This window comes from Lissotriton helveticus, chromosome 10, assembly GCF_964261635.1.
Source record: "Lissotriton helveticus chromosome 10, aLisHel1.1, whole genome shotgun sequence".
NCBI lineage: Eukaryota > Metazoa > Chordata > Amphibia > Caudata > Salamandridae > Lissotriton > Lissotriton helveticus.
Window position 1 is genome coordinate 92,519,353 of NC_136071.1, and position 24,887 is coordinate 92,544,239.

General features: G+C 46.5%; 1 protein-coding gene across 2 annotated transcripts in view; it reads left to right on the top strand.

Moving 5' to 3' along the window:
• LOC144785951 (hexosaminidase D-like) overlaps positions 1-24,887 on the top strand; it is a 279,553-nt gene that overhangs the window by 185,563 nt on the left and 69,103 nt on the right. For both annotated transcript variants that reach the window (XM_078664840.1, XM_078664841.1), the window contains one exon: positions 22,118-22,196. In XM_078664840.1, the coding sequence (XP_078520966.1) occupies positions 22,118-22,196 (79 nt within the window). The remainder of the gene's footprint in view (positions 1-22,117; positions 22,197-24,887) is intronic.

The window sequence follows — 24,887 nt, forward strand, 5'->3', positions numbered from 1 at the left end:
TGCCTGTCGCCCTAACATACAACTAGTCTACGAAAAGAACCCCAGAGGAGGAAGACTCACCCACCCCCCCGCCCACACCCCAATAAGACAGCATGATAGCGAGCAATAGAGGCATAGCACCAAACCACAGCCGAAAGTCAACACAATGGATCGGGAGCTGGTTCCGCCCCCTATTCCTGCTCCACCGGGCCTCCCTCCGCACCACCTGAGTGTCCCGAGGGTTCAGAACGATCCGGTCCCGGGGGCAGCGTGTCCAGCCAGTCACTTGCCGCCCCTGGATGATCAAAGAAAAATGTTCGTTCGTTATACACCACACGCAACCGGGCCGGGAAAAGCATGGCATATTTCATGTCTCTTGCCCTCAGTCTCTTCTTCACCCCCAGGAATCCAAGGCGCTGTTTCTGAACCTGCTGGGTAAAGTCCGGGTAGAAGCTGACTGCAGTGTTCTCATAAGCCGTTGGACCAGATAGGCGTGACGCTTGCAGGATCGCATCCCTGTCCCGAAAGTTAAAGATCCGAGCAATGATGGGACGCGGAGTGGCTCCCTGCTTAGGCGGACCACCCGGGATCCTATGTGCACGTTCAACAGCAAAAAACTTGCTGAGGCCCTTGGGTGCTAGATGGTTCAGGACCAGATCCTCCACCAGCAGGTCCACCGAGGATGCTTCCGAAGTTTCCGGGACACCAACCAGACGGACGTTGTTGCGCCATGCCCGGCCCTCAAAATCGTCCAGGCGTCGAGTGAGATGGTCACGGGCGGCTCGCAAGTTACCGACCTCTGCCTGTAAATCGGAGACGTCAGTAACAAGACTAGATGTCTTAAGATCGAGGGACTTGACCTTTTCATTGGTTTTCGCTAGGTCAGCCCTGATCAAGGTAACATCGATAGCGACCGTATCCAACTTGTGGGCCAGGGCCTCATATTGTTGACCGAGCGTGGCCTTCATCCCGGAGATGGCGCCCATGACGTCCCTCAACGACAGGTCTTCATCCATCGGGGAGTCGTCTCCCACCGTGGCCGGGGATTTGGTCGATCCACCCGGAGAGCCCTTGACGAGGGTGTATCTGTCCATGACATTTGATTGCACGGAGCCCCCTCGCGTCACCGGTCTGGTCTTGCGTTTCTCTCCCTCAGGTTCGGCAGCCATCTTAGTTCGTGCGCCCCGAAGGGTAGTCTGAGACCTAGTAAAAATGGCTAATGTCGATGCGCCCGCAACAATATAGAAATGAAGATGCAAACCAGTCACCAAGTGATAAATGGCAGGGGGCCAAGTCACCAGTCGGTAGATGGCGGTGAGGTTGAAAGCAGCAAGCCAGGGCGATCGAAACAAAGTCAAATAGGTCTAAGCGGGAGAAACGAAACTGAAAGTAGACAACCGGCGAAGGAGGCTCGCATGATCCGTTGTTGTTCAATTACTGTCCGGCTGGCAGAGAAACCGAACCCGGGGGCAGTACCATGGAGCAGGCCAAAAAGTTCAAAAGTCCATATCTTCAGCTCCCGATGTCCAAATCAAAATCCGAAAACGGATAAACGATCAGCAGGGCCGTGCCATTAATAACCCGTCGACCAAATCAGGATAGGGTTCAGGATAGTCGGTGGAGGTGTCGAAGGTCCGGGAGCCCTAAGTTCACGCGACCATCGTGGGTGCGCGCTAAGCTCATCCTCTAGAGATAGACAATTATTGAATATATGAGCTGTTAGTATGTGTTATAGGAGTGTATACATTATGTATTAGTGTGAGGAAAGGGTCCATAAAAAATTGCATAATAAATCAGCCTTTCTTAATTACGTCATGAAATACATTACAGGCATTTGTTGGGTAAATGACTGCACTAGATTGGTGACCAAGACAATGGTTTAGAAATTTCAATATTTCCTACAGAGAGAAAACAACACACCCTATGCAATGATGTTTGTAAGATGGTGTACCGAATCATCCGGTACAAAAAGGACTTTTCTAATTGGACAGCACTTTATTTCATATGTCACCTAAGTATTTATCTACATCTCTTCACGGATTAACTCAGCACTCTTAAAGATATTCACAATTAAAGCCTATATATCACAAATAGAGTGAACTCTCAAAAAGTTACTCCAGTCCTAAAAAGTTGTATTACATGTCTTTAAGGATGCGTATTCTTCTTCAGTCTCTGGACCACCTTCCAACAGTTCAGTTAGACCTAAGTGTTACTCTTTGTCTCTCTTTCTCTCGAAGTGGACATGGAATGCCTTCACCTGAAACATAGTTTCCTACGTCCGGATTGGTACTGTTCCCGTTTTGTGTCCTCACATGATCGGTTCCTTCCTGTCTTTTATAGTAATTGGCCACTCCTTCCTTCTTCCCCTCCTCTTCCCAAGTATGCATTGGTCTCCACATCCTCTGTTCCCTACCTTTTCTCCTTCCTCCTGTTCCTGTTGGTTCCTGCATTCTTATTCTTAACCCACCTACAAAAAAACCCTGACTCCACTCCCATTCCCGGAGTGTAATCATGGGATTTCTGACGTTTCCCTTGTGGGGCGCCTGTTGTTCTGGTTTCCTGGTTAGATATCTGTCTTCCTCGCAGGAAAGAAATACGCACGCAGTTTGCGGCTCTTCCTTATCTCAGCTCTGCACGCTGTCCTGGGATTGCGACCTGATTCCTTACTCATCTTTACTTTGCCAAAATTCATCTATCTAGTCGGGACTCCCTTTTCACCCATTAGGAGCCACCCCACAGGAGCCCATGCCTTTCCTCTATGCTCCGGCTGTCAGGGCGACTCCATGTTGTTTGGGTATGTATCTGTGCACCTCGTTACGTATGGTTGTTAGCTGTTAGAACAAAAATGTTACAGGGGATTCATCAACTTTGAGTACTTTTAACCATTGCCTACACCTTGATCTCTAATCAGTACATGCAGGTTAAATTTGTGCTTTGAAAGCTATTGCCCCAAAACTGTGACTTCATACTTTTGGGCCAGTCTTAGAGATGCATTGACCTTGCATCTATATTCCATTGTCAGTCTAACGATTCATCAAATGAGGTGTGGGATTTGTTTAAAGGAAATCTGTTCAGTCCTTACACAAGTAGCTTGGTGCTTTCCTTTGATACGTTGACATCGATGAGTTACACTTAATGAACATATTCTCATTAGAAGATTAGCATTTTCCATGGCGGCTTTCACTGCGACAGCAGTGGAGATCTACACGTAAGACTATTTGTGTTGAAATGGTAGGGTTAGTGTCAAACCATCTCTAAGCCTAATCCAGTCACAACTTTTTTCGGTTTGTAAAGAAAAAATAAATTCATAAACAAAACAATGCATTATAGTCAGATGCATTCCTAGAAACTCTTTTTCTTCTGCATTGGAGGATCTTCAGTGATAATCATAAACAGTAGAGTATTCCTCATCCTTATCAGCATGAGGGGTTCCCTGGGCACTGGTTCACTATTTCCAAGAAACCGTTTTTTGGGGAAACGGTTATTATAGTAGAACAAATATCCCCTTGCATAGACTATGTTTTCAGAATTATTCAGTGTTCCTTTATCCATTTGCATAAAAATAATACCAAAAACTGTATTGCAGGATAAACCCCAACATTGCTGGCATTGTGTGTCACTGTGAAGGAATTGTATTACGTCTGAACAACTGCTGCTGTATCACTTGAGACCAAAGGAGTGATGTCAAGACCCATGTATAAAGCTATTTTGCGTTTAAATCGGCCTGTTTGCGAACGCAAAAAATGCTTTTCCAATGTACCAACTTCTATTTTGCGATAGGGAAACCTGTTAACGAATCGCAAAATGTGTTTGTGAGTCAGTATTAGGAAGGGGTGTGTTTATGGTGTCCCTTGCTAATACCGAATTGCAGTGATATGTATGAATGTTTTGCAACTAAATACCGTTGCAAAACATTCGCAGTTTACCATCAGATATAATCTGATGGTAACCCATTCTCAAATGGGAGGGAGTCCCCAGGGGACCTCTTCCCTTTTGTGAATGTTGATGAAAACATTTTTCAAGAGCACTCAGTCCCACGGACCCCTGCCTGCTCTAACAAAATGAAAGGAAAACTTTAATTTTTTTTCTTTGTAGCAGACCCTGTTTTTCTTTAAGGAAACGAGCTGCATTAAAAAAAAAGATGTATTTATTTAAAAGCAATCACAGACATGGTGGTCTGCTGACCCCAGCAGGCCACCCTCCCCATGATTTTAGCGATTCCTAATTGGTCGCAAATTGCGACCTACCTCATTAATATTAATGAGGTAGGACGATATGCGACCCCCTAGGAATTGCTAAATGAAACTCATGGAGTTTCATACATTAGGAATTGCAATTATCTAATTGGGATTCGCAGAAAATCGCAATTAGGTAATCACTATTCCTAATATTGTTACATGTGACCCTCAGTGTTGTGCAATATTTTAAAGTAAGTGCAGGATCCTTCAAAGCTGTAGATGGGTTTTCTGTCTTCTATATCTACAGAGGAGTTTCCAGGCAGACCAGTAGCCCTAGTCATGTTCCTTCCATCAGATGACCCACTACAGACAACTCTACAGCTGCTGAAGTTGCATCCATTGTCCCCCAGATCTGCGATAGTCCAAATTCACATATCAATGTCTCTAGTGCGCAAAAATGTCCAGCTCTCCTTTGATGCATCCTCCTGTGCTTATCATGTTCCATTCCTTGCTGCTGCTGCAGCTGCTATTATGCCTAGTATGCCCTCTGAGATACCTTCTCCATAAATCCAACCTGATGAGGTACTGCCTGTGGTAGTTCAACCTCCCAGGCACAAAATAAAGATATCTGTGTGAGAACTGCCCTCCAGGAGATTCATTGACACAGGAAAATAAAATGTTCAGACTCCCATTCTTAAACACCTACCTCACCTACTGTTCTCCTTCGTAGAACACTTTGATGGATAATCTAACTATTCAAGATGTCTCTGCACAAAGGGCCATGAAGTGGGGTATCCCAGTAGAGTCGCCACCTGCCGCAGTCCCTCATACACTATATCTGCGTTTTTCTCCCAGACTGCCACACCCTCTGAGTCCAGGTCTAGAAGAACTTACCGAAGACAGGTTTCTGACACACATTCCAACAGAAGCCACTGCACCAATGCTATTAAAGTAATACTGCCCATCTGAACAGGATATTGTAATGAATATCCAATAGCCGAGAACTTGTTCAAGAAGGTTTATTTAGTCATAGTTGTAGTTCATGTAGAGGCCCCACCATGAGGAGCCTGCCTGCTCCTCAGCCCATACTCCAACTGTCACACTTCACCTCACAGGCACCCAAGCATTCCATTCATCATCACCACACCAGCATTCCATGCAGCACATTCACACTGGCTGAGCCGCTAGGGAGAACGCAACAGGACAAATGCATATACAGGATACTACATATCCTCTCCCTTTATATAGCAAACATGAAACTGCAAGAAGGAATAAAGCATTAAACCATAAAACATTGAGAAAAATAAAGAAGATAGATAGATCAATAAAAATGAAGAAGATGCATTTATAAATAAAATAAAAAAGATGCATAGATAATCAAGATAGTATATCACCATCCTCTCCCTCTATAAAAAGTCATCAAATATGGCAGAAGAAGCAGCATATTATATAACAAACACAATTGCACCTATGACCACCACCAACCACACCCACTGGACAGACAGACATGAGAGGTGGCACAACACAACATGACATGAACTAGCCATAGGAATGACTAACACACACGTCATAGCATAGAAGTAATGCACCACCCACTAAGACATCGCTTGTGTCAGGGCACAAAAGATAACCTAAGAAAATGGGCACATCCCACCCATAACGCAATCCCACGTATAAGGGATACGAAAAGTTCAATGTAGTAATGTAGCGTAAGATGTAATGTAAAATATGAAACTGTAGGAAAATCCACACACCAATGAGTGGGACACCCTGCTCCACGCATACAGAAAGATGTCACCACAGCAGCAACATAAATGAAAACTAATGCCTTGTGCGCACTAAAAAATAACACCTAAATAGTAAATAATCAGTCACAGCTGATATGCAATAAGCAAATACACAGAAGTGGCAGAGCGAGGTTATAAAATGCGTAGAAGTAATCCACGACTTGGTAAGATAATTAAGAGACAAAGACTATTTGACTTAAAACACTTCGCCAGTGAGCGATCTCTCACCCGTGTATGGCCTCACTGGACAAATCCTATCCTCATCGGCAAAATGTAGTAATGAAGATCCATTAGCCGACGAGTAGTTTAAGAAGGTTTATTCAGTCTTACTTGTAGCATAGTACGTTCATGTAGAGGAGCCCCACCAAGAGGAGCCTGCCTGCTGCTCATTCCATACTCCAACTGTCACACCTCACCTCACAGGCACCCAAGCATTCCATTCATCATCACCACACCAACATTTTTCATGCAGCACATTCAAAGCTGAGCAGCTAGGGAGAAAGCAATAGGATAAATGCTTATACAGGATACTACAGAAATGTTCTTTACAATAAGCCCAACCCAAAGCCCTTGTCTCTTCTGTACATAAAAGACATGCATCATCTCCTAAAACATATAGTGTGAGCAAGATGATTTAGGCATAATACTGCCATAAAGTTACCCTTAGAAAATCATCCAAATTATTGGTAAAAACTGTAGGGAATGAGGCTCTGTTGAAAATACTGAACCTGTTCTTTATTGGTTCAGTACATTTTTGTCTGCATATCTACGAAGAAATGCAGCAGATGCATAATGAGACAGAAACCTTCAATGTTGAAAGGCTTGAGAAGAAGAAGTTCTTATGTGCCTCCTTCAAACAGAGAGATAATTACTACTACCTATGATAGAGTGATAGAGTGTTCAGTCTCCTAGTTTGTATCAACCTCAACCGCAATAGCAACAACAGTGACCTTGACCTAATCAGAGCAGAAGCTTGAGAGTTAGGGGGTCATAATCTTTCTCAGTAGAGCAGAGTCAAAACAACTCACAACAATGACTCTCCTACTTCCTCATCTTTATGTGCTTGCCTAAAGTGGGTGAGTATTCAACTTTAACCTGAAGAGTGGCGAAACATCACCAACGGATGACTGTTGTATATAGTACAAAGTGGAAATGCTATTCGTTTCAGGAGACCACCACCAATTACACCAACAAATGCACAAAAATACTCTTTGTCCTATATATATAACAAAATGTGTGTTCTACTGTCTACTGAAGAAGCAGGCCATAGAACCGGTTCCACTGGCTCAGTGAGGAACAGGAATTTATTTGAGGTAATTTTTATTCCAGAAAAAAGATTCAAAGACAGAATGCAGGCTGATACTGAATCTCATGACTGCAAACAAATGGGTCAGAAGAGGGAAATTCCATAATCTGGCTTTTGGACCCCCCCACCCCTCTTTTGGAGGGTCACCCCCAGATTTCTGTCTTCTGTTGCTGAACCCGTTTTTGTTGGCATTAGGACTCTGTGCACTTTTCCCCTGCTTATCAGTGGTACAGTGCCTGTGTTCTGTTCCTAAAACATGGTACAATTTTATAAATGGTACATTTAATTTACTAATAAATACCTAGCTAACGGCACTATATGTGCTCGGGCCAGTAAATTAAATGTTAATAGTGGGCCTGTAGCACTCCTTGTGCCACCCACTACAGTAGCCGTTTAGAACAAGTCTCAGGCCTGCCGTTGCAGCCTGTAATACAGTTTTAAACTGCCATTTCAACCTGTTTACGTTTCAATGAATTGTAATTAAAAATCCTCTTTAATGACAAAGTCAGATTTCAAGTAATTATTCTGAAAATGTCACTGTTGGGAAGCTGACATTTTCTTGTCCCAACCATTCGTGCCTTTTACTAGTGTCCTGGGTCACGTGGCTGTGAATGGCTCTGCTGTTGAGGTTTGTCTATTGCTTCCAGACAGTAAGGAAGAAGGGGATCCTCACGCAGTAGTTTCCCAGTTTTTCACACAACAAGGGTTACTATATCACAAGACGGGAGGCACCCAGCCTAGGCCATTACTCATTCCCACCCCCTTTAGAGGTAAAGTTTTGTTTTTGGCCCATATTCATCTACTAGGAGGACATTTTGGACCTAAGAAGACAGAGGAAGCAGTCCTGGAGCGTTTGTAATAGCCTGGTATTTATAGCCATATGAAGAAATACTGCAGGGACTACCCAGTTTGTCAAAAGCATAGCCGGGCTGCACCCAGTAAGCCCCCTTATTAACCCTACGGATAATTGATTTCCCTTTTTCTCAAGTGGGGATGGACATTATTGGCCCATTGATACCCTGGGTGTGTACCCAAACGCCACATGATATCCTGAGGCCATTCTCTTATGCCACCCTACCACAATCCTTACTGAGCTCTTCTCATGGTTCGTCTTTCCCCCAAGAAAGATTGACAGACCAGGGGTCCCCTTTACCTTCAATTTAATTATTATTATTATTATTATTATTATTATTATTGGAAATTTATTAAGCGCCTGATTACGCCACTGGCGTGTCTCCGCGCTATGGCAAGTGGTGTGGCTGTCCCCCCCTCCTCCCAACCAAGCTATCTACTGAAACAGGTGCGTTTTAAGTTTTTTTCTAAACTGGACTTCGCAGGGTTCCAACCGAAGTTCCAGTGGCAGATTGTTCCAGCGTTTGGGAGCAAGGTATCTGAAAGATCTGCCTCCCATGCGAGCTTTAAATATTCTTGGGACTTTTAACAGCCCGGTCTGCGAAGACCGGAGACTGCGTGCAGGCTCATAATGGGCTATAAGGCTCTGGAGCGGGAGAGGTGCTTTGCCACTCAGGATACGATGGCAAGTGGCAAGAGCCTTAAACTCCACTCTCCTCTCTATGGGGAGCCAATGAAGCGCCCGCAAGGCCAGTTTGGCGGATGACCTCCTGGGGAGTCTGAGGACCAGCCGCGCCGCTGCGTTTTGTAGAACCTGCAGGCGGCCGAGGACCCTGCCTGAGGCCCCCAGGTAGAGCAGATTCCCATAATCGAGTCGGGAGGTAACCAGGGCATGCACCAGTGTCTGACGAGCAGGAGTGGGAAGCAGATCTAATACTTTCCTGAGAGCTCTCAGAACACCGAAACAGATCCCTGCCACTCGACCGACATGTGGGCCAAAGGTGAGGTCCTTATCCAACCATACGCCAAGGTTTCTGGCCTCGCGGCAGGGAGCAGGAACCTCCCCCAGACACGGTGGCCACCACGCCGACGACCACGCAGACGGCACTCCCCCCACCACGAGCACCTCGGTCTTGCTCCCGTTTAACTTTAAACAGTTGGCAGACATCCAGGCAGCAAGGTCGTTCATGCAGTTCCTGAAGATGTCTGCCGCAAGTCCGGGCGCGCGCGATAGGGAGATAACCAGCTGCGTGTCGTCGGCGTAGGACACCAGGCGGAGACCATACCCCTCCACGATGGCTGCCAGGGGGGAGACATAGATGTTAAATAGAGTTGGGCTCAGGGACGAACCCTGCGGTACGCCCTGGCCCAACTCAATCTCCCTGGAGTAGTAATCACCCAATCTGACCTGGAAACACCTCTCCGTGAGGAAGGACTTAATCCAGCCAAGCGCAGCTCCTGTCACCCCTCCTCCATTCAGACACTGTAGCAAGGTGGAATGTGCTACAGTGTCGAATGCTGCACTTAAGTCTAGTAAAATCAGTGCCATCGTCTGGCCCTCGTCAGCTCCCTGTCTGAGTGCTTCCACCGCCACAAGGAGAGCGGACTCCGTCGAATGACGGGGGCGGAAACCAAATTGCGAGTCGTGGAGTAGCGACGCCGTCTCCACGAACTGCATGAGCTGTATGTTGGCTGTTTTTTCCGCCACCTTTGCCATATAAGGAAGAAGGGAAATAGGACGGAGGTTATCCAGCTTTTCAAAGCTAACGTTGGCCTTTTTTTGCAGGGGAAGGACCACAGCCTGTTTCCAGGCCTTAGGCACCACTTGAGACTCAAAGGAGATATCCAGCAGCTGACGTACATGGGGCTCTAGAACTGGCAAGCTATCCTTTAACCGACTAGGAGTGGTCGGGTCTCTAGGGGAACCAGATTTTATAGATCCACAAATGCGGAGAAGCTCCGTAGTGGAAGGAGTGACAAACCTGGTTAGCCGATGTTCCCCTTCCGTTCTTGTGGATTCCAGGGAGGCAAGGCCATTGTCTGCCCTCTGGGGGAAGGAGTTATAGATGTTGGAGACCTTGGTTGCAAAATACTCCGCGATTCGATTGCAGCCCTCCGTAGTGCAAAGTTTCTTAGGAACTGTGGCGGATTTGCCTATTGCAATGGATTTATAGATGGAGAAAAGCTCCTTGGTAGACTGCTTTGCTTCCTCAATTTTATTGCAGTAATACAATGATTTGGCCTTCCTAATTAGAGCATGATAAGCGCGTCTGCTGTCCGTGTAAACAGTTTTAGCCTGCAGGGAGTATGTAATCCTCCATTGCCTTTCGGCGCGTTTACATGCAGCTTTGGCCGTTCGCAAGTTATCATTGTACCAGGGCGCCGAACGTTGCGCGCGGCCGCCTGATTTCGCCATTCCCAGTGGTGCTACTTGATTCAGGGCTTCCAAAATACGCTGGTCCAGGTTGGAATTAATTTCATCAACCCCGTCGCCCCCCAAATGACCTTTCTCGGTAAGTGCCCGATTGAATTTGGCCTGCGAGAACGCTGTCCATCTGCGCCTCAGATATTTGTCAGCGGGAGGGTCGTTGGGGCAAGGTCCCTGTATTTCAATAGTGAACGGGACGAGGAGATGGTCGGACCATGCGATGGGAATCGGGGCTTGGGCATCAACCTGACTCCAGTTAGCAAAAACTGGGTCCAGAAGATGGCCCAGCTTATGGGTAGGTTGCGATACCTTCTGTTCGAATTGTAAGTTGGCCATCGTGTGGCATAACTCACTCGCCACCCTGTCCGTAGGGGTATCGAGATGTAGATTAAGATCCCCTAGGACCAGATATTTATCCGAACGTAAGGCCGCTTCAGTGACGCCTTCCACTAATTTTTCAACAAAGGCTGTGGAGGAACCTGGAGGACGGTAAATTAACAGACCTTTCAAGGTGAAACGGCCGTTAATAGAAATAGAAAAGGCGCCGGCCTCACTGTCGTCAATCACAGTGCGATCCAGCTGGCATTGATATTCTTGCCGGGCAACAATGGCTATGCCGCCCCCTCTCCCTCGTGGCCTGTCTAGCCTTTGCAGGCAGTAACCTTCAGGGACGGCCTCAATGATCTCCGGCATGGAGTCTTGGTCGAGCCAGGTTTCTGTAAGGAAGAACAGATCCCAGTTTTTCCCAGTTAGAAGGTCATGGATGTCGAGGGAGTGTTTACGTAGAGAGCGTACATTTAGTAGACCACATAACAAAGTGTGTTGGCCTGTGGTGAGCGCCCTATCTGTGTTGAAGGAATAATCACAGTGACTGCAGCCCGTATTAGTCCCTGCATCAATGCTGTGAGGACAAAGCCCGCGCAGCTCTCTGCGGAGGAGAAGTAAGTCATCTCGACTCCAGCAGACTTGACAGGAAGAAGACCCAAGAGGTCTGGCCCTGGGCCGCAGTCGGCCGCGGACGGGCGCAGACGGGCTTAACTCAGGCGCAACTCCGGCGCGCCTTCGTCGCGCCCGCTGCGCTCGTCCGCTGCGCTGACGGCAGCACATCCGCCTTATATCCCCCCCAGCGTTCCAACAACTAGAGCGCTGCTGCTCCTACCGGAAGTGCCTGGCTCGGACCCTCCACGCCCTCTGCTCAAACGACGCTAATCGCCGGCGTCAGACCGAGGCGGGAGGGAGGGACGAGACCAGCACTCCGTGATCCACCTACCAGAGCTCAGCTGAGCAAAATGCGAGGGGCACACGCAACGCGCTGTCACACGCAGTGCTTCCCAGCCAGGTAAGAAGAGAATAATGTGCAGAGTGAATTTTTAAAAGCATAAAACGCTCACGCGCCTCAAAGCATGCGAGCTGCACGCAGATGCGCTAAGTAATAAAAGCGGTAGGGACGCTGCCACAGTCCACTTACCACGCAAGGCTCCTGTGTCCAGTGCCTTATATCCCCCCCAGCGTTCCAACAACTAGAGCGCTGCTGCTCCTACCGGAAGTGCCTGGCTCGGACCCTCCACGCCCTCTGCTCAAACGACGCTAATCGCCGGCGTCAGACCGAGGCGGGAGGGAGGGACGAGACCAGCACTCCGTGATCCACCTACCAGAGCTCAGCTGAGCAAAATGCGAGGGGCACACGCAACGCGCTGTCACACGCAGTGCTTCCCAGCCAGGTAAGAAGAGAATAATGTGCAGAGTGAATTTTTAAAAGCATAAAACGCTCACGCGCCTCAAAGCATGCGAGCTGCACGCAGATGCGCTAAGTAATAAAAGCGGTAGGGACGCTGCCACAGTCCACTTACCACGTCCACTTAATGAAACCAATATGTCCTCAATTGGGGATTAAACAGATGAGCACCGCAGCTCACTATCCCCAAGCAGATGTGGTAGAATGGTCGAATGCAACATTAAAAATCACATTGAAAAAACTATTAGATTTAGAAGCCTGCATGCGGGAACAATTAATTGTTACCACTAGCACTTTTTAGGTCTCGGATAACGTAGGCTGCGCACATGCGCAGTCTCGCTGGCGAGATTTAAGGACTCTGAGTAGTGAGGGTAAACCCCGCCCCTCTTCTCCATTGGCTGGCCTCCTAAACGGCGGCCAGCCATTGGAGAAGAGGACTCGGTGACGTCATTATCTCGCTCTAACCCCTGTCTTTTTCTGATTGAGGGGCGTGTTTTTTTCGTTTCTTTCTCTCCTCTTCTCCATTGGCTGGAATGTAAACAACAAGTCAAAAACACGCCCGTTGTTTACATTCCAGCCAATGGAGAAGAGGGGAGAAAGAAAAACACGCCCCCCAGTCTGGAAAGGACAGGGCTTAGTGAAAAATGGCGAGCGCGTGTTTCTTTTGGGTGAGGGCTTGTGTTCTTTCACATCAATTGTTCTTCGTAACTTATACTATAGTTTTGCTGCCAGTTTTCTTCCTTCTGCCCTCCCTTGTATTGCGCCCGCTAGCTTTCCTCCCCCACGTACCCTCGCCGTCTTCCTCTTTATTTTCTTCTCTATTCTCTCTCATGGGCTGCCGTTTAATTGTATTCCGGCCCTATATGACGGGGCGCGCGCGCACACTTGTCCTCGCGCACGGTCTCTCTCTCCCCTGCCAGGCAGCTGTCCATTAGAGTGAAATATCTGGACAGGGTGGGGAGCGAGGACTGGAAAACAATGCGCGCCGACAGGGGAGTGCAGTGCCAGGGCTCGTGCGGGCCTCCGGCTGCCGGTGCAGCAGCTGTCACTGTGCTGTTCAGGACAGATTAACCTGCGCCTCGACATGTCACCGCCGGAGACGAGAGCTTCTCCAAACCGCTGTGTGTGTAAACGGCCGTCCCTGGCTACAAATAAAGGGGAGTTGGGTGCAGGAGGTTGCTTAAAGCCCAGCGTCTTTGGTGCGATACCAAACACTCCCCTTATATTAAAACAACCGTCCTCTTTTTAAATTTGGTAAATAAAAAGAGGAAGTAGTCATCACAACTGCCCTTTTTTAACAGACTTTCAGAGGAGTTGCTCATGCCCAGTAACCTCCCTCAGTGGCGCACACTTTACCAATCTGAGGTGGCCTCTCCAGGGTTCAAGCAAACGGGCTGCGCACATATGTTTGCATTAGGTGCATTAAATCTGTCTTGTGTCGCGATTTGACGTGCACGAAAATGAATATTGCGTTGTCTTGTGAAGGTCGAGCCGCCCCCTCTCAATGTTTGTAGTTATGTTTTTCCATATGTCGTTCATTCCCTAGTGTCTCTGATTTTGCAGCATTTGTGCGGTGAGAGGGACGTGTATGTGTTTTAATTGAGCTTAAACATACAAATGGATTTGTGTGTTTTTGTTGTTATATAGTAAGTCTTTACAAATCTATACTAATATAATAAAGAGAGAGCCCAAACCTTTGAGGCGGGTAATCTCAGGAACCACAGCACCAATCACAACACCCAATACAGCGTTGGAAAGGGCAGTTGCAGCAGAAGGACATAGGCTATGCAGACGCCCACCATATACATTTAAAAGGTAAAAGAACTGTGCCAGCAAAGTAGTCCCTTGTGGGCGTGTCTGCGTTGTGCTGTGGGCGTGTGCTGAGGGCGTGATAAACGCTGGGGGCATGTGGTACGTTCCGCCCTTCATGCCATGTCTCATATCGTGTGCTAATCCCACCCTGCTCTCTTTAAATACCCCTGCACCCCATAATCATAACCCACCCTTACTCCTTAAAATACCCCAACACCCTTAAACACTAACCCATCTTAACCCTATAAATATACCCTGCACCCCAAAACCCAAACCTATCCCTAAACCCTAAAAATACCCCTGTACCCCAAAACCCAAACCTAGCCATGAACCCTATAAATACCCCTGTACCTCAAAACCCAAACCTACCCCATAACCCTAAAAATACCCCTGTACCCCAAAACCCAAACCTAGCCCTGAACCCTAAAAATACCACCGTACCCCAAAACCACCCCTGAACCCTAAGATACCCCTGTACCCCAAAACCCAAACCTAGCCCTGAACCCTTAAAATACCCGTTCCCCAAAACCACCCCTGAACCCTAAAAATACCCCTGTACCCCAAAACCTAGCCCTGAACCCTAAAAATAACCCTGTACCCCAAAACCCAAACCTACCCCTGAACCCTAAAATACCCCTGTACCCCAAAACCCAAACCTAGCCCTGAACCCTAAAAATATCCCTGTACCCCAAAACCCAAACCTAGCCCTGAACCCTTAAAATACCCTAAGACCCCAAAACATATACCTCAGTACCCCAAAACATATACCCCTATACCTATACTTTCCTTATCCAAACATAAAAAAAGCTTGCTTTTACCATTCATGCTTTTACAACGAATTTTGTTGTAAATGTATGCGTGGTAAAAGCATATAAAATGTAATGCCATGCGTTATAATGGCATTGCGGAGTCATGGTACTTTCGTAATGAAAGTATGCGGAGTGATGGTATGCGGAAAGAAAGTTGCGGAATAATGGGTGTTTACCCTCCCCCGGTAAGTACATTGGTGGCACGGCGGCTAACATCTCCAGCAACATACTCATATTTTTTCACCACCCATTTGAAAAATTCACAGGTCTCTCTCATTGATGGCCAGCACCGACATACACTTTTAAACACACCTCCCGCCACAAGTTCTAGAATTGCGAACTTTAGAGCTGCGGAGCTACGTTCGAATCTCGGCATCAGCTCAACATCCTGTGATTCCAGGCAAATCGCTTTGTCTTCCCGTGCCTACCACAAATTAATGTGTTCTTCTGTAATGTAAATTGTGCTCATGCCATGTTGTCGAGTTCGCACTATATAATATTGCAAGGAAAAATAAAGTAGGGAAACTCGAGTTCACACACTACTGAACGCGCACTCTTAAGTGCATCAGCTGTGCACTGTGAATCGGAGCATTTCACAGGCCTGTCACAGATAAGAAATGCTATCAAAACGAAGTCCTACAAAACAATATACTACTGGCCGGCAGCAATTCATACCCGGACAACGTCGGGATGAGCTGCTAGTCTATACTACTATTATAAAGCGAGAACTGTGAACCTTTGAGGCGGGTAAACTCGGGAACCACAGCGCCAATCCAAACACCCAATACATCATTGGAATTGTCAGGGTCTGCAGAGTGACATATATACCACAAAAAAATATACGTTCCTTAAAAAATATACGTTCCAAAAAAAAGTAGTCCCTTGGAAGTAGCGCCGGCCGTATGCGCTAACGGCGTTGGTGCTGACATCATCAGGAGCGCTTGGAGGAGCGGCGGACAGGAGCGCGGGGAGGAGCGGTGAACTTTGGCGGACTGGAGCGGGCTGAGGTAGGTCAAGCAAGGGGAGGAGCGGTTAACTTAGAAGCGCAAGGAGGAGCGGTAAACTTTGGCGGACTGCCTGCGCGATGCCTGATTGCCCCCGGAGGGTCAAGCAAGGGGAGGAGCGGTAAACTTTGGCGGACTGGAGCGGGCCGTTTGGAGCGCGGGGAGGAGCGGTAAAGTTTGGCGGACGGAGCTGGCCGTTTGGAGCGCGGGGAGGAGCGGTAAACTTTGGCGGACTGCCTGCGCGATGCCGGATTGCCTCCGGAGGGTCAAGCAAGGGGAGGAGCGGTAAAATTTGGCGGACTGGAGCGGGCCGTTTGGAGCGCGGGGAGGAGCGGTAAACTTTTGGCGGACTGCCTGCGCGAAGCCTGATTGCCCCCGGACAACGTCGGGGCGGGCTGCTAGTTATACAATAAAGAGAAATACATTGGAGTTAAAAATACCAGCGAGCATAAGATTTAAATGTGCGTGTCTTAGGAAACCTATTTATTCTTGTAGTTCAGTGTCCGCTGAGAAGAACCAAAAGCTGGGTCCAGCATTTGTCCCCTGAAAGGACTCTCCTCTCTGGATTGCCTTCAGGGAATACCAGGATGCGAGTATCACCAGAAAGAGCGTGTATAACATGTAGGGCCTGAGAGAGATGTCTGCATTTGCATGCTTAGTGTCTCAGAGCACACCGAAGCAACCATGGAATCACCCAGCTTAAGTTTAACTAGCACAGCTGCTAACAGCCTTCAGATTTGAATACCAGCGCAGAAGTCAAGCTTACTGTAGCTAACATGGCAGACGTTTCAAGGCTGAGGGTTGGTGCCTGTACTACGAATTAAGAGCACTCTTGTTTTATTTCAGAAAGTCTTGCTGTTACTCAGTTGTTGGCCTTAATGTAGGTGACATTAACGGTGTGAGAGTCTCAGTTCTCATGTTAGTCAAGTCTGGTGGCCTAGTGGACTAATGATCCACTGTAGGGGCCGGTGTTTGACCTCAGGGTCACAGGTTCAAATCCCGGCGGGACCACTCAGCCTTCCTGAGGTTGATAAAATGAGTACCATTGAGTAGGGTAACAGTACACATCTTGTTATTCAGTGCAAAGATACCCTTGGGTGAACAAACACACGTTATGTTTACATCAGTGTTGGACATAGTAAGTAAATCTCATGTGACCGTTTTGTAAGCTTCCTGATCCTACTTGGTAAATGTCATCCTCCCATCAAGCCAGATTTGTAGTCCTCGCCACTACAAAAAGTGGACCGGCCAAAGATGCCCCCAGATCCTAAAGGCTTTTTCGTCATTATGTAATTGCCATCAAATTGGTGCAGCCACTCAACCTTTAGCTGTTTGATACATTTTGTGGGTATATCTGGATCTTGTTGGTCATCAAAGTCCAGAATGTAATGTGTATTGACGTTTGGGATGGCTGGAATCACTGGTGTGAGGTGGGAGAAGCTGAAGCACTTGGGTAGCGTTATGCATGCCTTGTATCGAAAAGTAATGCAGATTATTAGAGATGTTGTATTGTACTATGCTGCATTGCGGCCCCTTCACATTCTTACTGGTATGTGATATCGGAACCGAGTGCATCTTAGTTTCAAACATTAAGTTCTGTAAACCTCAAGGTGAACACCAGGACTGATAGGCTATTACCGATGCTTTATACCTCATTATTCCCAATTATCAGACCCTTAGACTGATCCCTTGAATAAAGGAAAAGAAGCTGAATTGGGGTTATGCCATCCCTCACAGACTATTTAAGTGCCTTCTGTATGTTAAAGGACTCTCTTGTATCTGAACCTATTCTCCGTAGCCCTGATTGTTCACAGCTGTTCATCCTACAAACAGATGCCTCTGGCGTGGGGCTGAGTGTTTTGACCCAGAAAGACAAAGAGGGAAATTGAGAAACTCATTTTGTAGATCAGCCGAAAACTATTTCCCCTTGGAAATTATTCAATGGTAGAAAAAGAAGATGTAGCCTTTAAATGGCTATAGAAGCCCTTCGCTATTGTCTTGAAGGATGAGAATTTTCCTTGTAACACTGCCCACGCCCCTCTTGAGTGGATGTCATTTAATGAAAGCAATACTCCACGCATCGTAGCTGGTTTTTGGCACTACAACCTTTCAGTTTCAAAACCTAGCATCATAAGTGGAAGAACACGTAAATGCAGACTTTGTCCTGATACCCAGTAGATCTGTTTCTTCCAAAGAAGAAAGTAGGGATGAAGGTATGTGAAGAGACCCCCTTCCACGTCCTCGCCGTACCTGATAAATGCGACTGCAGCTTTCATTCTCTATCCTCCACATACCACCATTGAGGGCATCTGACAGGAAAGAAGGACAACTTGTTAGAGGAAAGATGGCAGTCAGGGATCATTCCTCAAACACTGACGACGTACATCTCCTTTCAGGAGGAGGAGGGCGGGGCCTTGCAATTGAAAAAGGAGACGGGTTGGCTGGCCATGGCAAAACTGATTTCTGGGTCCCCTTCCAAAATGCTGCACGCCGACGCTGACAGAGCAGGGGAAGCTCCACTGTGGTAAACACGAGCAGTAGAGCAGCCCAAGCACCCGAGAGGACGATGAGGTAGAGAGGTAAGGTGCCGACCAGTAGACGGAATAGCCCACAGAGACCTGGTCAGAAGAGTGGCGGATGCCGCCAGAAGGGATGCAGCCAGTCTGACCTAACTCTGGAGACTTGTGGCTAGTGCGGTGAGAGAGGGGGCTACAACCGGCTTGCTGGGGGGGGGGGGGGGGCAGGAAAGGATCCAGAGGACTCAAGAAAGAGACTTTTGTGTTGGTTTTGGCAACTTCCTATCCTTATTCCTTACTGTCAATTATTGTATCTTTTTTGGTGATGGTGACGTAGGAAGGGGGATTCTTACTCTTGCCACTCTTCTCTTGGGAATTATCACAGTTAGAGCATCTCACTACAAGGGAAGGGTGGAATGAGAGACTCAGGCATGGGTAGACACGGGTGCTTGGTGACGGTGGAATTAAGATACAGAAACACACTACTTACCTCTTTCTTCATACTCCTTTGTTTGAGGGTGCTGGCGGTGGCAGCCATCTCTGGGGCCCTGTGAAGGAATGAAAGATCATCACTATGCCTGTCAAGTGCTTAAATATACCCCACAACTGGATCTCCAGATTCTTGTACATATGCCAGACATTGCTGTGTTCAAGTTTCTTTTTTGTGTGCTCTTGGCCAATAAACAGTCAAGATTTGTAAATTAACAAAGCCCCAAAGCTGTATTACCGCTCTTCTCACCCACATAAACTCATCTCCCTTCCTCAAATATTTCTGACTGTTATGACAGATGTGTCACTTCTGGGCTGGGAAGACCCCCTGGGAGAGGTGGAGATCAGAAGATTGTGGTCTCTGGCTTAGTGTGGACTCCACATAAACTTGTTGGAGCTTTGAGCAATTTGCTTGCTGTTGAAGGCCTTTATATTGTTCATCAAAGGAAGGCTTGTGCTGGTGTTCATGTACAACACCACCACCATGTGGTACTGCAACAAGCAGGGTGGGTGGGATCATGGACTCTTTGTCAAGAAGACCTGCGTCTCTGGACATTTCTGGAACACCAAGGCATTTCTCTGGTGGTTGAACACTTGGCGGGCTCCCTGAACTCCAACGCGGACAAACTCAGCCTTTAATGCCCAGCAGCTCATGAATGCCGTCTCCATCCAGAGGTGAAGCAAGGCCTCTTCCAAGATTGGGGAGAGCCTTAGTTAGATCTATTCACCACCACCAAGAACTCACAATGTCAGCTGTTCTGCGTTCTGGAGTTTCCAAGGCTGCTCTCGCTCTGAGACTCTTTTTGTCTTGAGTGGAGGTGCGGCCTCCTGTACACCTTTCAGCCAATACCACTCCTGCCCAAAATTCTCAAGAAGATCAGGAATTACCCGGCCCAAGCCATTCTTGTGGCTCCGGAGTGGGCTCAAAGAGTCTGGTATCCTGAGCTGTTGAGCATGAGCATCGATCCTCCAGGCAAGCAGCCTCATTGGAAGGATCTTCTGTTGCACCAGCAGGAGAGGGTTCTGGTCCCAAACCTGCACACTCTACGCCTTCATGAGTGGAGATTGAGCAGCAACAGTTGACCGGCTTCAACCTTCCCCCAAAAGTCTGATTTAGTCTGGCTGCCAGGAATCCATCCACCAAATCGGTATACACCTGCTGATAGAACACATTTGTGGCAAGGTGTGTATCAAAAAACATTGATCCCTTATCTGCTCCTGTTTTTTCAGGTCCATTTATTTGTTTTTTCTTTGGCCTGGCAGAGCACTGCTCTGGACACAGTTATGGGCTATCTTTCAGCCATTTCTCAATTTTTGCGGTTGCCAGACTAAACTTCCTTATTAAAGTCACCAATTGTGATGACATTCCTCAAGGGTTTGCAGCACGTTTCCCCCCAGACAAATCATAATGCCCCAGTTGGACTTGAACCTGGTCCTTACTTTGCTGATATACTCTCCTTTTGAGCCGTTACACAACTTCCCTGTTCAGATATTAACCATCAAAGCCGCATTTCTTGTGTCATTACATCTGTCATAAGGGTCAGCGAGTTTCAGGCTCTCTTGGTGCAACCGCCTTAGACCACGTTTTCTCCTGGGAAATTGGTCATCCGGACCTGTGCCTCTGTACTCCCAAAGGTTGTCACCCCTTTCCACGTAGGCCAGACGATCAGCCTGCCTACATTTCTTGCCCAATCTCGTCCTTCGAATAAAGAGGAGCGATTACACCGTCTGGATCCAAACAATGAGTTGTCGTTCTACCTTGAACTCAGAAACGAATTCTGGGAGGATGACCAACTCTTCGTATGGTACGTTGGGGCCATGAAAGGGAAGGATGTGCAGAAATTAACCATCTACAGATAGATTGTTCCTGCATAAAAATCTGCTACCTATTGCCCAAAGCGCAACCCCCTGAAGGCTTGCATGATCATTGTACCAGAGCCAAAGCTGCGTTCTCTTCATTAGCTCGCGGAGTTCCGGTCCTGGACATCTGTCAGGCTGCAACGTGGGCTTCACTGCTCACGTTCACAAAGCACTACTGCCTGGACAGTCAGGTCTGTCGGGATGGGCATTTTGCCTGTTCGGTCCTGCAGGACTTTCTGGTATAGGTAGGTTCGCAGACCCGCCTTCGGGGAGGCATTGATTTGTTATCTATTCCGAGGTAAGGAATCTGCGAGTAGAAGTCTCCATCAGATGAACAAGTTACTTACCTTCAGAGACCCTATCTAGCCGCAAATTCCATACCGATCCCCCCGCTCTGCGACCTGATGAACAAATGAGGGTTCTCCTTATGAAGGGCCCTAGCAACTCACACCAGTAGTCCGTCTTCATCGTGGCGCTGTGCTACCTGCGTGGAAAGTCATGAAAATGAACTGGCATCAGTGCACCGAGGTGGCCCCCATAAAGGTGCCGTGCACATCAATTCTGGCATGGACGATGTCAATGATACCCCATGTAACCGACAGATGCCACCTTCTGGCGTGCAGTGGTACTACCAGAAAATTTCCAGACCCAATCTGACACCTGGGTATAATTATAAGATAAGGAATCAGCTGCAAGATAGAGCCTCTACCAGATAAGGCATAACGGAAGGTAAGTAGCTTATTCTACACTTCTATGAACTTGATTATGATTTAAAGTCTTGAAAACCATTCTGAGTTTCAGTATATATAGAATTATGCTGCTACTATTAGCTCCGGTACTAGATACAAACTGGCGTTGCTTTGAGTATGATATCAAGTTCTGGCCACTGCTCTGAGCCCCTATATGATATAAAACAATGGCAATGCACTGAACTCTGGTACAAGTCTTGGGTGCTGCTCTGAGGCCCTGTACGATCTACAAATATGCCACTGCTTTAAGTACCTGTATAATATAAATTCTTGGACACTGTTCTGATCCCCAGTATGATATAAAATAATCTCAATAGATTGATCTTTGATATAATATAAAGTCCTGAGCATCCCCTTGAGCTGCTTTATAAAGTCCTGGATGTAGTATGTTACATTACTGTTTGCCAATGCATCAACAGTCTTATAAAGCGCCTACAATGCCTGCATCGGGGTGCACTGCATTGTCTCATCCACTATACAATAGCACTTACACTACATTTCCTCTTTCACAACAAAGGGGATTTGATGTATTGGATGCAATGTGTTGGTTAAATCTTCTGAAAGTTGGTTGCTCTTCTATTTTCTCTGATTTTATGTTTGACTTTATTTTCAGGTAATTTCACCAAAGAAGCTAAGAAGCATGTTTTGGAATCACTGGGATTTCAGGACCTAAATGTGACTTCAAACATTTGGTATGTGTCCCTTTCTGTGTTGCAGTAAGTGGCAAGAGATAGATGTTTCCAACGGTTCCTTTTATACTAAATGTTCAAGTGTGTTCAACAGGCTGTACCTGGAGCATTCTGACCACACTTGTGAGACATGGGTTCTCCCCCAAGGAATCGTTATTAATAGTATTAGCACTTAATAATCCTGCTGACGTGCGGGATCCCGAAGTACGTCACAAACTTAAAGAATGCAAATCCTTTTCTTCAGAAAAGCCAATCTGAAAAAAAAAAATGAATTTTGAAACTTTTTCTACAAAAAATAAATTCACTTTTATTTATACAAAATAAAAAAAGCGATCCTTAAAGAAAACTCCAGTACTGTTGCAGCAGTAAGCCAAACTAAACAAAACAATCATTTTTATGGGAAAATGAAAGAAAATAGGGACAATATATTTATATTAATTCCTATAAAGCACACTAAAGATATAAGTCCTCTGTACATACAATGGCATTTATCACTTACAATGAATCAGAAGTAAATGTTGATATGTTTATAGACTTTTGATCCTTAAGGTAAAGATAAAAACCTGGAGAAAAACAAGTCTTCCAATGAAAAAAAGAGTAATGATGTAAGATGAGGCTGAAAAGCAGAAACGCATTCTTGGTGGAGATCAGAGAAGGGTTGAGGTGAGAGGCTCAAAGGCAGATAGTTGGAGGGTACAAAAAGAGATAGAGTATGTCTCAGATTTATCAGAATCAGGAAGGGGGAAGGCAGGAAGAAGCTGTGCGGATTTAGGAGAAATGAGAAAGAAAAAGTTAAGCACAGACAGGAGGCACCATTATTCTGAGATAAGGAGAGAATGGAAATGACTGTTTTAGCTAGAGTTCAATCAGATGAGCTTTAGTTTTTCCTGAAAGTCTACTTTTGACTATTAAGGCATTTAAGAATGAGAAATTAGTTATTTAAAAGCTTGTCCCCAAACAAATAGTTGTGCAAGTAGATAGGCTACAGCCCTTAGAAGCTGTGAAACTGTCCTTTTAAGAAGGCTTATCTTCCATGAGCCTATCATGCAGTATCAGTGGAGCTGATGTCAGTTTTGTTTTTATCTCCTGTACAAGGATCAGCAGACATTGTCCAGCCATTTTAGGTTACTTTTGATTAATTAAATCTTTCAAACTATATTTCAAAACCATTTGACATTGGTTTTTTTAGTTACAGTGTAACCATTTATGACAGGAAACAATTGTCTTTTTCCACAAAAGTACCATAACTCTCCATAAAATGCCCTTCCTGTGGAAAAAGAAAGCTTCTTTTGACCCTTACAACCTTTGGGTTATGTTCCTGCCTCACTTTCCCCTTCTAGATAAGTGCAAGCATTGGCTGACCTAGGAGTACTTTGTAAACATCTAACTCCATGAACATGATGAGCGAGAATGCCTGGATTCCGCCTCTGAGAGGTCTGGAGAGTGAGGCTACCTTTGCTCTCTGGCTACTGGAATCAGGAAGACAGGTCTTATGCTTGTTGCGATCAATACTTCCCTGTCTTGTCTTCACAACAAGTACAGACCCAATATTTCTAAGGGCATTTCTGCAACTGGATTCTCTCCTTGTCTCTCCAACCATGAGGTCTCATGCCCCTTCCCTAACTGTCATACAGTGGCAAGGAGATCAAGAGGCTTGATGAAGAAGAAAGAAAACTCAGCAGCATGTCAGCTGTGTCTGTGGAAACTACCAATGCTACTGCCCTTTTGGGGTGATACGCCTGCTCCCTTTAGAACTGTCTTCTCGGGTTGTTGAGTACCTGTCCATAAAAAATGCATAGACCTTGAAGAGATTGTGAATGAAAGCATAATGGTCTTTAATTATTTTATTAGTATGACGGTAGACTGCGCTGATATGGCAACTCAAGGCCACCTTTACAGTTTTACTCTGAGATCTTCCTGGCTCTACATAACAGTCTTGCAGACAGAGGCTCAAAATGGGCGCTTTCTCAAAAAATGCCTTGTTTGGTGGTCCTGCAGATTAAAAAAATCAGCATAAGTCTGAGGGAGGGCCTGGAAGAGAGACGAGTATAGGAATCATCAACACACATCACAGGAAAGGTGTCGGTCCCAGCCTAAGGTTCAACCGATGTCGGGATTCTGCCATCATGCAACTAGGTAAAGGGCGATATACAGTTCTACACCATGCATTCTTGGCTCTGCTTCACATTCCAGACCATGTTTCTGCACTGTTTTCCTTATGTATCATGGTCCTTGTAGTACATTTTGTTGCCAAAACCCTACCGAATCAGATGCTAATGGGGGTGCTCTATTCTTTATCATGATTCCTGGGTTCTATCGTCTACCTTATCCTTTTATACTTGCACTCTGGACTTATCTCCTTTCCAACTCCAATCCACACTTGCCTCCTGGTTGTTTTCTTCCCCTCTGTGTGCCTGCTGGTTTGCATAGTCTTTCTCTAAGTACAGCCTTCCCTTCATTGGTATTTTCTTGTTTCCTTACACCTGGTTAATGGTTCATACCTGCCTGTCCTCTCACATGTTCCCCTCCCGTGACCTCCAGCTATTTTTACACTGACTTGCAGTCTTTTTCTGCTGTGGCCTCATTCGTTCCTGTATTGGCTTGCTACTCTGATTCCAAGCTTGCTCCTTGACACTTTGTACTTTGGGTTCTTTTATTTTCTAGCTTTCTACTTCCTGTTGGTTACTTTGCCTT